This window comes from Macrobrachium nipponense, chromosome 24 (assembly GCF_015104395.2).
Source record: "Macrobrachium nipponense isolate FS-2020 chromosome 24, ASM1510439v2, whole genome shotgun sequence".
In the NCBI taxonomy this organism is placed as follows: domain Eukaryota; kingdom Metazoa; phylum Arthropoda; class Malacostraca; order Decapoda; family Palaemonidae; genus Macrobrachium; species Macrobrachium nipponense.
In genome coordinates, this window is record NC_061091.1 from 18,183,765 (window position 1) to 18,196,432 (window position 12,668).

General features: G+C 37.3%; 1 protein-coding gene across 1 annotated transcript in view; it reads right to left on the minus strand.

The window, feature by feature from the left end:
* Positions 1 to 12,668, minus strand: part of LOC135205492 (ubiquitin carboxyl-terminal hydrolase 32-like) — a gene marked incomplete in the record, with an annotated part of 352,787 nt that overhangs the window by 163,689 nt on the left and 176,430 nt on the right. Inside the window, 2 exon segments of the mRNA XM_064236209.1 lie at positions 11,476 to 11,639; positions 12,151 to 12,319. Of these exon segments, the coding sequence (XP_064092279.1) occupies positions 11,476 to 11,639; positions 12,151 to 12,319 (333 nt within the window).

Genomic DNA, 12,668 nt, shown 5'->3' on the forward strand with positions numbered 1-12,668 from the left:
GCATGCAAACTGTGTAAGGTTTGGTTATAGCATAGTCAATCCACAAAACCTAATCAGAAAATGTGCTGCATGCAACATTCCGACCATCCACAGTGTGCTGAGGTATACAAGATTTGAGAAAAGATACAAGATTTTTTGTTCAACATGTCTATCATGGATAGACAATGTTATAAATCAAGATTGAATGTACAAATAGTTGAGGATGAGAAGAAGAAGAGGAAGAAGAAGAAGAAGAAAAAGAAGAAGAGGAAAACGGAAGAGAAGTAAACAAAAATGAAATGACAGAAAAAAAATAAGGAAAAAAACAAAGAACAAGATAAAAGTATGGATGCAGAGATACTCATTGATACTACATATGAGGCAATAAAGCAGCATACCTACGAAGAAATAAATTACGATATGACAACAGAAAAGCAATCCCGAAGAGGCTCTACCCAGATCTATAAACAATGACGGGAAAGGAAAATAGGAAAAATAGACAAGAAAGAAACAAAATCTGCAACCTTTTGAAAAGAGGGAATTGCAGATTTGGAGAAAGATGTTACTACAAACATCCTAAGATATGTCAAAACTATGAATATATGGTAAATGTGCATACTTAGATGGATATGGGGATGATTGCAGAGATCTGCATCCAAAAATATGTAAAAACCTAAAAGAAGGAAAAGGATGTAAGTTCGACAAAAAATGCAAATATATGCACCCTGTAGCCATGAATCATCAAATAAATAACCAACCAAGTAATAAAATCCAAAATAAGAAAGAAACAAATAAAGAGAGAAATCAGAATATCAGGTAAGAGAGAAAAGCAAACCACCAATGAGATATGCAGAGGTGTCAGCAAAAAATTTCAAAGCATCAGCTCCGAAATTCTACTCAAGAGATAATAACTGTATTTATTATGCAAGAGGATATTGCAGAAACGGAGAAAATTGCAGATTCAGACACAAAATGAATAATTATGATGAAGGAAGATCAAATATTATGGAAAAGTTGGATTTTTTAATGTCAGAATTTTCTGGAAATGAAAAAAAGAACAACATACCAGAACAGGAAAGAGACATGGGGAAAATCCTTATTACTACCAGTATTAAATAAAGGAGAAAACATGCAAACCATCATAGTGATGAATGCGCAGGGTTTAGTTACGAGTAACTCAAAAAGAAAAATAGAGTACTTAGAAGAACTAACCCAAAATGAAAGAAAAATAGATATAATGAATATAAGTGAAACCTGGTATTCCCAGGAGACTGGGAATGATGATCAAATAAAAGGGTTCCAAACTTATAGATCAGATAGAAAAAAATAGGAATCAAGGGGGAACCGCAATATATGGGAAAGACAAAAAACAAGGAAAAATATATGAGAAATATAGTAACTCAGAATGTGAACTAATAGCGGTAGAATTTGAATCTGAAAAATTGATGAACATAGTAATATATAGACCTCCTAATACTAAAGAGTTTGACTTAATAATTTAAAAATTGGATGATATATGTAGAAATCACAAGGACTGGACTATTCTCCTATCTGGTGACTTCAACTTTCCTTTCGTAGAATGGAAAGAACGAATAGGAGATTGTGGTTGTACTTATACATATAAAAAAGAAAGTAATAGTAGTGCAGAAGATAAGAGGCAATTTGAAAAGCTATTAGATATGCTACTAGAAATACAAAATTCAACAAATAAATCACCTGCCAACAAGAAAGGAAAAATACTTTGACCTAGTATTGTGAACGAGATTGAATTATGTTAAAGAAATAATAGTTTATAATGCGAATATTTCAGACCATAATGTCATAGAATTAACAGTTCATTCTAAAGCAAGTGAAAATAGAGATAAGCAAGAAATGAAAAAGTGGGAAGGATATGGAAAATACAACTTCTACAGTAAAAATATAAAATGGTCAGAAATTAATGAAGAATTAAACAAAGATTGGATACATTTTCGTAAGTGATGACATAAGGGTAAATACGGAGATATTATATAAAATATTGGAGAAAATAGTGGAAAAATATATACCGAAGAAGAAAAGTAAACATCATTCATGCATACCAAGAGACAGAAGGATCTTGTTCCAGAAAATCAGAAAGTGGAAAAAAGGTCTTGCAAAGAAAAAAATGCATGGAAAGTTATAGAACTAAAAAGTAAGATAGAAAATGCAGAACAAAAGATTATACAATCAAAGAAAATGAAAAACGGGACTTGGAAGAAAAAACCCTATTAAAATATCAAGCAAAAAACCCCAAGCTATTATACTCATATGCGAAGAAGATGAATAAAAGAAGAATAGAAATAGGCCCTCTGAGAATTGAAGGGAGATTAACGAATGAAAAAAAGGAAAATTTGCAACATACTGGCAGAACGATAATAAGAGAGAATTCACCCCTAGAATAGATAATGAAGATAATGATATAGAAGTAAGGGATGAAAATAGGAATATTTAGCTGACATAGATATTAATGAAGCTGATATTGTGCAGGCTATTAATGAAATTAAAAATGGAGCTGCTGCAGGGCCTGATGGAATTCCTGCTTTTTTGTTAAAGAAAGTAGTTCATTCTATCGCAAAGCCACTTGCAATATTATTAAGACAAAGTGTAGATACAGGCAAGATTTATGATGAGCACAAATTAACATATATTACCCCTACTTTCAAAAGTGGATCAAGACTAGAGGCAAGTAATTATAGCCTGTGAGTCTAACATCACATATTATGAAAGTGTATGAAAGGGTAATGAAGAAAAATATTATGAAACATTTAATAAAAAATAATTTGTTTAATAAAGGACAACATGGTTTCGTACCCGGAAAAAGTACACAAACCCAACTGTTAGTCCACCGTGAGAACATATTCAAAAATATGAAAAGCGGAAATGAAACAGATGTGGTTTATTTAGACTTTGCAAAAGCTTTTGATAAAGTAGACCATAATATATTAGCGAAGAAAATTAGAAAACACAATATCGTGGATAAAGTAGGAAGATGGTTAAAAGAATTTTTACACAACAGAAAACAGATAGTTATTGCAAACGACGAGAATCGGATGAAGTCAAGGTAATATCCGGTGTGCCGCAAGGTACGGTGTTAGCTGCAATACTGTTTGTTATTATGATTGAAGACATAGACAATAATGTGAAGGATTCGGTCAGTGAGTAGTTTCGCAGATGACACAAGAATAAGTAGAGAAATTACTTGTGATGAAGATAGGAACGCTCTACAAAGAGACCTTAACAAAGTATATGATTGGGCAGAGGTAAATAGGATGGTATTTAACTCTGATAAATTTGAATCAATAAATTATGGAGACAGAGAAAGAAAGCTATATGCATATAAGGGACCTAATAATGAGACCATCACAAATAAGGAAGTAGTTAAAGACCTTGGTGTGATGATGAATAGGAACATGTTATGCAATGATCAAATAGCAACTCTGTTGGCAAAATGTAAAGCAAAAATGGGAATGTTGTTACGGCACTTCAAAACAAGAAAAGCTGAACACATGATTATGCTTTATAAAACATATGTTCGTAGTCCACTTGAATATTGCAATATGATATGGTACCCACACTATCAAAAGGATATTGCACAAATAGAGAGTTACAAAGGTCCTTTACAGCTAGAATAGAAGAAGTTAAGGACCTAGACTACTGGGAAAGACTACAATCTTAAAATTATATAGTCTAGAAAGGAGAAGAGACAACGCTACATGATAAATTCAGGCATGAAACGACTGAGAAGGAATAGCAGAAAATATCATGGAACTAAAAATATCAGAAAGAGCAAGCAGAGGTAGATTAATAGTGCCCAAAACTATACCAGGAAAAATAAGGAAAGCACACAGGACATAATCCACTACGCACCAGCATCGATAATGCAGCGTCTATTCAATGCGTTGCCAGCTCATCTGAGGAATATATCAGGAGTGAGCGTAGATGTGTTTAAGAATAAGCTCGACAAATATCTAAACTGCATCCCAGACCATCCAAGATTGGAAGATGCAAAATATACCGGAAGATGTACTAGCAACTCTCTGGTAGACATTAGAGGTGCCTCACACTGAGGGACCTGGGGCAACCCGAACAAGATGTAAGGTCTGTAAGGTCTGTAAGGTCTCTCTCTCTCTCTCTCTCTCTCTCTCTCTCTCTCTCTCTCTCTCTCTCTCTCTCTCTCTCTCAAGAGACTGGGAATGATGATCAAATAAAAGGGTTCCAAACTTATAGATCAGATAGAAAAAATAGAAATCAAGGGGGAACCGCAATATATGGGAAAGACAAAAAACAAGGAAAAATATATGAGAAATATAGTAACTCAGAATGTGAACTAATAGCGGTAGAATTTGAATCTGAAAAATTGATGAACATAGTAATATATAGACCTCCTAATACTAAAGAGTTTGACTTAATAATTGAAAAATTGGATGATATATGTAGAAATCACAAGGACTGGACTATTCTCCTATCTGGTGACTTCAACTTTCCTTTCGTAGAATGGAAAGAACGAATAGGAGATTGTGGTTGTACTTATACATATAAAAAAGAGAGTAATAGTAGTGCAGAAGATAAGAGGCAATTTGAAAAGCTATTAGATATGCTACTAGAATACAACAATTTCAACAAATAAATCACCTGCCAACAAGAAAGGAAAAATACTTTAGACTAGTATTTGTGAACGAGATGAATTATGTTAAAGAATAATAGTTTATAATGCGAATATTTCAGACCATAATGTCATAGAATTAACAGTTCATTCCAAAGCAGTGAAAATAGAGATAAGCAAGAAATGAAAAAGTGGGAAGGATATGGAAAATACAACTTCTACAGAAAAATATAAAATGGTCAGAAATTAATGAAGGAATTAAACAAAGATTGGGATAACATTTTCGTAAGTGATGACATAAGGGTAAATACGGAGATATTATATAAAATATTGGAGAAAATAGTGGAAAAATATATACCGAAGAAGAAAAGTAAACATCATTCATGCATACCAAGAGACAGAAGGATCTTGTTCCAGAAAATCAGAAGTGGAAAAAAGGTCTTGCAAAAGAAAAAAATGCATGGAAAGTTATAGAACTAAAAAGTAAGATAGAAATGCAGAACAAAAGATTATACAATCAAAAGAAAATGAAAACGGGACTTGGAAGAAAAAACCCTATTAAATATCAAGCAAAAACCCCAAGCTATTATACTCATATGCGAAGAAGATGAATAAAGAAGAATAGAAAAATAGGCCCTCTGAGAATTGAAGGGAGATTAACGAATGAAAAAAAGGAAATTTGCAACATACTGGCAGAACGATATAAGAGAGAATTCACCCTAGAATAGATAATGAAGATAATGATATAGAAGTAAGGGATGAAAATAGTGAATATTTAGCTGACATAGATATTAATGAAGCTGATATTGTGCAGGCTATTAATGAAATTAAAAATGGAGCTGCTGCAGGGCCTGATGGAATTCCTGCTATTTTGTTAAAGAAAGTAGTTCATTCTATCGCAAAGCCACTTGCAATATTATTAAGACAAAGTGTAGATACAGGCAAGATTTATGATGAGCACAAATTAGCATATATTTACCCTACTTTCAAAAGTGGATCAAGACTAGAGGCAAGTAATTATAGGCCTGTGAGTCTAACATCACATATTATGAAAGTGTATGAAAGGGTAATGAAGAAAAAATATTATGAAAACTAATAAAAAAATAATTTGTTTAAATAAAGGACAACATGGTTTCGTACCCGGAAAAAGTACACAAAACCCAACTGTTAGTCCACGTGAGAACATATTCAAAAATATGAAAAGCGGAAATGAAAACGATGTGGGTTTATTTAGACTTTGCAAAAGCTTTTGATAAAGTAGACCATAATATATTAGCGAAGAAAATTAGAAAACACAAATATCGTGGATAAAGTAGGAAGATGGTTAAAAGAATTTTTACACAACAGAAAACAGATAGTTATTGCAAACGACGAGAAATCGGATGAAGTCAAGGTAATATCCGGTGTGCCGCAAGGTACGGTGTTAGCTGCAATACTGTTTGTTATTATGATTGAAGACATAGACAATAATGTGAAGGATTCGGTAGTGAGTAGTTTCGCAGATGACACAAGAATAAGTAGAGAAATTACTTGTGATGAAGATAGGAACGCTCTACAAAGAGACCTTAACAAAGTATATGATTGGGCAGAGGTAAATAGGATGGTATTTAACTCTGATAAATTTGAATCAATAAAATTATGGAGACAGAGAAAGAAAGCTATAGCATATAAGGGACCTAATAATGAGACCATCACAAATAAGGAAGCAGTTAAAGACCTTGGTGTGATGATGCAACAGTAGTTGCGATTCCAAGATATCCCCATTCCTCATTGCTAAACAGGGAATCCAAATCCACATTGCGGCTTAGTCTAGCCAATGCTGCATCTCTCCTCCATTAGCAGGATATTTGCCCAAACATTGGCACTTACGTTTGTCAGGTACGCAATCGCCTTGGACCCTGACTGTAGTAATCTAATGAACAATGGTTCATCTACTACTTTCCTTGTTGCTTCCGAGGATGCAATTTTCGCCACTGCTGTTGACCAAAGGTCTAACCAGGACGCAGCCTGAAAGACAGAAGAAGCTGTTGCTTCTAACGTGGCAGCCTCTTGGTACGTCATCGAAGGGCACTCCATTTTAACCTGATCCAAGGTTAATCCAGGCCTTAACCTTACAACATTAGGGTTCATTTGTCTAGCAGCAACAAGGGACCTTCGGTGTCGTATAATATTTCCTTTGCTTTATCATTGGAGGGGGAATAAATTTAAATGATCTATTAGATCTTAAGGAATTATCCCTCCCTGCAATCTTTGCGTTTACGTGTTGCAAGACCGATTCCGCATGACTCGAGCAAGGCAATTCATACGACACCTTGGTATCCCTCTTTAGTCCAAACGCCATGTCAATTCAGAGGAAGCATACTGGCCGGTGTTTCTGTCTTCTCCGAAAGGCTATTGAATTGACGAATCAAATCAATAACCTCTGCATACGAGGCCAGAAACTCTTGGTTTTCTCCTTCCTCCGGCTCTAGTGTACCACTCTCCGTCACGAGAGATGTTGTCTCGCCTCTATCTTCTGACAGACGGCCCGGAATTCCACGGCCGCCTGCCCCTACGGCCGCGGCCTCTTTGATCTTTGCTGGCCGCTGTTGGCTCGATCCCAGATAGTCAGCAGGGGAACGAGAACGTCTCACTCTTTCTCTGCTCAGGATCTAGAGCGAGAATCTCGTCTAGATCTCCAAGATGAAGGCTCCCTTAAGACAGAGGTAAGTTCGTCTTTATTAGCATTGGCATCGTTTTCGAGCGTCGGCGAGCCAGGCTCGGCCTTCTATCCAGACGGACACTGCCTTCCACGAACGTATCCGCCGAGGTTGCCAACTCTCTATTTTTTTGTACTTTTAATAGGAGCCTTATCGTCCTTCGTACGTATTTTGAACGGCCTTACGGGCGAAACTGGGATCTGCATTCCATCCTCTGCTGCACCTTTCGCCGCCAACGTCGATTTTACCAGAGGTATCGCAGTTTTTGCGATCCGAACTGGCAACTCCGCCTCGGCCGCTAGCTCGCCGGCCGTCACCTCTCTCGCTTGTTCGGACTCTTGCGAACGGCTTCGTCTGGCAACCTTGTGCTTAATAGCCACTGATTTGCCGACCTTCTTGCTGACTTGGAAATGACAGTCTTCGTCCGAAGGAGAGGAAGAATTGATTCTTCTCCTCTTGGCCCGAGGATCCGCTAGGAACTCCCGAATCCTCCTCCAACGCTTGACTGGCGCTCGCCGTGACGTTATCGGACTTAGCGATGACGCCGAACTAGAGGAAGAAGACGAAGAAGGCGAATCACACTTTTTCTTTTTGTCTCTCTTATTCATTCTCTCCTCTATATCCTGTAACTTCTGCATTACAGTTTGCATTGACGGATCAGAAGGCGTATTAGCGTCTGGGTGCAGCGAAAAAGGCCGAGAATCGGTCTGTGACGTCATCACGCCTGCCATCTCAGAGTGTGACGTATGTTGTGACGTCATCGCTCGCGTAGGGAGAGACTGAGAGGTTTCTGCTGGTAACCGCACGTTTGCTGCCAAATTACCTCCCACGTTCTGCATCGCGTAAAATACTGAGTGGGATGGAGAAGCAGCGGCATTAATTCCCATAAATTGCAAGCCCGGGGGATGAGGAACATTCAGCGCTGCCGGCCCCTGCTGGAACCGTGACGTCATATAATGCGCAAGCAGACCATCCAAGGTTGGTACGCCTGGTAGGCCTAGCGCTGACCACGTACCATCTAACCTATGCGCTTGCGTAGCAGGAGCCTGGAACAAAGATGGCGGATCTCACCCTCTACTTGCTGGGAACAAAGGAGAGTGCAAAATTATTCATAAAATTACCAAGGCCCTCCTGACGTTTCCGATACAGAACCGCTAGGAGAAACCGCAGGGGTATGAGACAATTCAAAAGCAGGTGGAGAAACATATGGAGCAGCCTGGTTTATTACCGATACAAAAGAAGCCGGTAAGGTTTGGTCATCAAAGATGGCGTCACCCCCTTTCTTTTGTATTGGCTTTTCCCATAGAACTTCTTCCACTGTTCCACCGACCAACCGCGACAAACAGAACACGGATTAGTAACCGTACATACGTTTTCCCTGCACCTACTACACGTTGGATGAGGATCCGTCGACACCGAGGTTAGGAACCTAGAACAAGGGAAGCCACTGACTCCTGGGCATTTCCTTTGTCTCCTCTTCGAAGCGGTAGACGATCCCGATGTTGAGGCAAAATTCTCCATCATACCACGTATATTACACTCTTACCACACACTGATCACACTTGGAGAAAGAAAAGAATGAATAAAAAATAAAAAATGAAATGGATAAAGAACGGGCAACTGAAAAAACGGCTTTCTTTAAATGAGATAGACAGTAACACGTCTTATCTTAAAGGCGGTAGGAAAATAACTGATGGGTCACAGGTAGCCGTGGGCATTCTGGGTATACATGCCCCGTGACCTGGTATAGATGCCATTAGTCCCTGGATCTCACAAGTGTAATTTTAATTCTACCGGTTTCCAGCTTGGCGCTAGTAAATCCTAATGTTAAGACCAGAGGTTTGTTTCGTGTATGAACAAATGTAAAGCAAAAATGGGAATGTTGTTACGGCACTTCAAAACAAGAAAAGCTGAACACATGATTATGCTTTATAAAACATATGTTCGTAGTCCACTTGAATATTGCAATATGATATGGTACCCACACTATCAAAAGGATATTGCACAAATAGAGAGTGTACAAAGGTCCTTTACAGCTAGAATAGAAGAAGTTAAGGACCTAGACTACTGGGAAAGGCTACAATTCTTAAAATTATATAGTCTAGAAAGGAGAAGAGAACGCTACATGATAATTCAGGCATGGAAACAGATAGAAGGAATAGCAGAAAATATGGAACACTAAAAATATCAGAAAGAGCAAGCAGAGGTAGATAATAGTGCCCAAAACTATACCAGGAAAAATAAGGAAAGCACACAGGACATTAATCCACTACGCACCAGCATCGATAATGCAGCGTCTATTCAATGCGTTGCCAGCTCATCTGAGGAATATATCAGGAGTGAGCGTAGATGTGTTTAAGAATAAGCTCGACAAATATCTAAACTGCATCCCAGACCATCCAAGATTTGGAAGATGCAAAATATACCGGAAGATGTAGCTAGCAACTCTCTGGTAGACATTAGAGTGCCTCACACTGAGGGACCTGGGGCAACCCGAACAAGATGAAGGTCTGTAAGGTCTCTCTCTCTCTCTCTCTCTCTCTCTCTCTCTCTCTCTCTCTCTCTCTCTCTCTCTCTTGGCATATTACAGTGAATTTTCTTCTTCTGTATGTTAGCTAGATGTTTTCCTTGTATTTTCCGCTTTGGCATGATGAAATTCTTGCCGAAACAAAAATAAACAAACGTAAATGCAAGAGAATGTCAAGAGGTGAAATTTGAAGTTGTACTCTCTTTTTACAAAGACAATGTTAATAAATCATGATTATTATGAATTTCATATTCCTTTTTGGGTATAAATAAACCAAAACTATGTTATTTATCATAAATTAGGATCCCTTTGCTCAAAGATCGTAGCCTTGGTGGGGACAGTGTGACGTGTGCTTCAGGCAAGACGGGCGCGTTTTACTTACTACTACGCAACCCTCCCTCTCTCTCTTCACTAACTACGCTAATATCGCATATATTATGATATTCTGTAATCATATTAGAGCAAATTTTCTTCATCTTTACGTTAGCGAGATGTTTTCCTTGTCTTTTCCTCATTGGCATGATGAAATTCTTGCCGAAACATAGATAACCATATGTAAAAAGCAAGCGAATGTTAGAGGTGAAACTCGAACGAACGTGTAGTCTACTTGAAGTCTGTGCTCCTACTGATCATGGTTGAACTTGATACTCACCTCTGCAACCCACGAATCTCTACAGATGCCATTTCTCACAATTTCTTTGACAATGATTATAAAAATTTATGATAACAGAAGAAATATTGCATTTTCTTGTACGGATGAATGTCTTAGGTTTATTGAGTTATGTTTACTAATTACCCTGTAACTACGAAAGTAAGAGGAATTTTGACGAAATATTTTGTATACATATTCTCAATTGCCATATGAAGGTCCATGAATTTTTTCATGACTGCATTTTTTGCCCTATACCACCATATAGGGGTTCCGGCAAGCCCCCTTAAACTTTTGCTAGGTGGTTATAGTAATAGCTACCGATGGTATGGAAGAAGCACTGCCCACCAAGTCTATATGCACTCAGTTCTACACAGTTTACCTTTTGGGTCAGATAAGAGAATGAGAGTGGTAAGAGTGAGCCCTTTATGTAAAGACCTCAGGTTTGTATGTTAAGAAAAAGACAAATTACTTTCAACATTTGTCATTTGTTCCTACACAAATACAAACCCTCAAAAATGTTCTTATCTCCAGCTGTTCATTTTCATCATGGAAAAAACCTTTAATCTTATGAAATTAAATGAATGCATTGTATAAAAAAAAGCACCTAACTGGCAAGCTTCCCTTAATATATGACTTGCTTATATATCAAATGTCTGGTGTAATATCTTGAATACAAAGATCACACAAACATGTTTCAAACATTAAAATCAGGACATTTTAAATTTTCGAGCCTTATAAATATTAAGAATTTTGATTACTGGGAACTCGCACACTTGGGGCATATACTTTCCAGTCAACTTTGCAGCATTATTTTCTTGTTCTATGCCTAAAAAGTGCCTTTCTTCAATTCTATATTCCTTGTTATTTTGAGGAAAATAAAAATATGTTATTACTTTTTCATGGTGAAACCTCAATCCTGGTAGTATATCAAAACATTTTAAAAATATTTGCGGTAAGACTGAGATAGAATAACATTATCAAAAGTTGAGACACAAACCTGAAATATAATTTCCAGCAATGCTGAAGACAAAGGGTTATGGAGGGTCCACATGAGATACTCCTCTTGGGTGACAAAGCCAGACTTGTGAGGGTCGTGATTCTCGAGAAACTCTCCAACAAGTTTTTCAACATCGTCTGAGGATACGCCAACGCACACATCATCTGCTTGGAACGAGATTTAGGTCGACCTCATAACACTTATGCTATTTACCCCCCTCCCCCCTGCACCCTTTTAAATATCAAGTCTAGATTTTTCAGCAATCCTAAAATTGATCAAATGAAGGTATAGCATACACAAGACTTTTTCTTTTTGTTCATATAACAAGAGTTACACAATGGTGGGTAAATGGCAGAATATACGTAACCTATATATATCCTAAAGAATTTTGGGATTTAAAGGGTTTAAATTGTCATGCTCTTATGACTGTCAAGATTAAGGACTAGTCACTTGGTATGCCAAACAAAGCAAGCACACTGGTAAAAAAAAAATGCATTAATTTTGGTGGAAAAAAGATATTGGAAAAATAACCATTGCAGACTGAACAAAATTAAACCAAAATGAAAAAAATAAACTAATATCAATTAATATTTTAACTGTAGAATTATGAAAACTGAAATCTGAAACAGATTTGTGCCAAGCAAAGCAATGAAGTCTTGTTTAGTTCATACCAACCTGTATGTTCTTGTTCTTCATAATGTAAAAGTAACAGTGCTTGAATCATTGCTGTCAGTTCTTCCTTTGATAACTTTCCATCCCTATCACGGTCAAATATCTTAAAGCAGAACTTCTGCCTTTCTGTCAGTGGCCCACGGCATGCAGCAGATATCCCACAAGCCATTTCCTGAGAGTGAAAAAAATGATAGAATAACTTATACACAATCAAACCTCCAAAAGTTACCATTAGAAACTGTCTTGTCTATTAAACACTGTATGTAACTGATGTCATGTCTGTTGAACAAACTCATGTTTTGTCTGTTGAAGAGTCTGTTGAACAAAATGGCTTGTGGCAAAATACACCAAAATATATTTAACCCTCTTACGCCGAAGCCCTAAAAATCAAAACCTCTCCTGTATGCCGGCGCCGGTTTGGAGTGAGCGCGGAAGCGGAAAAAATAATTTTAAAAAAAAATCACAGCGCGCTTAGTTTTGAAGATTAAGAGTTCATTTTTGGCTCATTTTTTTGTCATTGC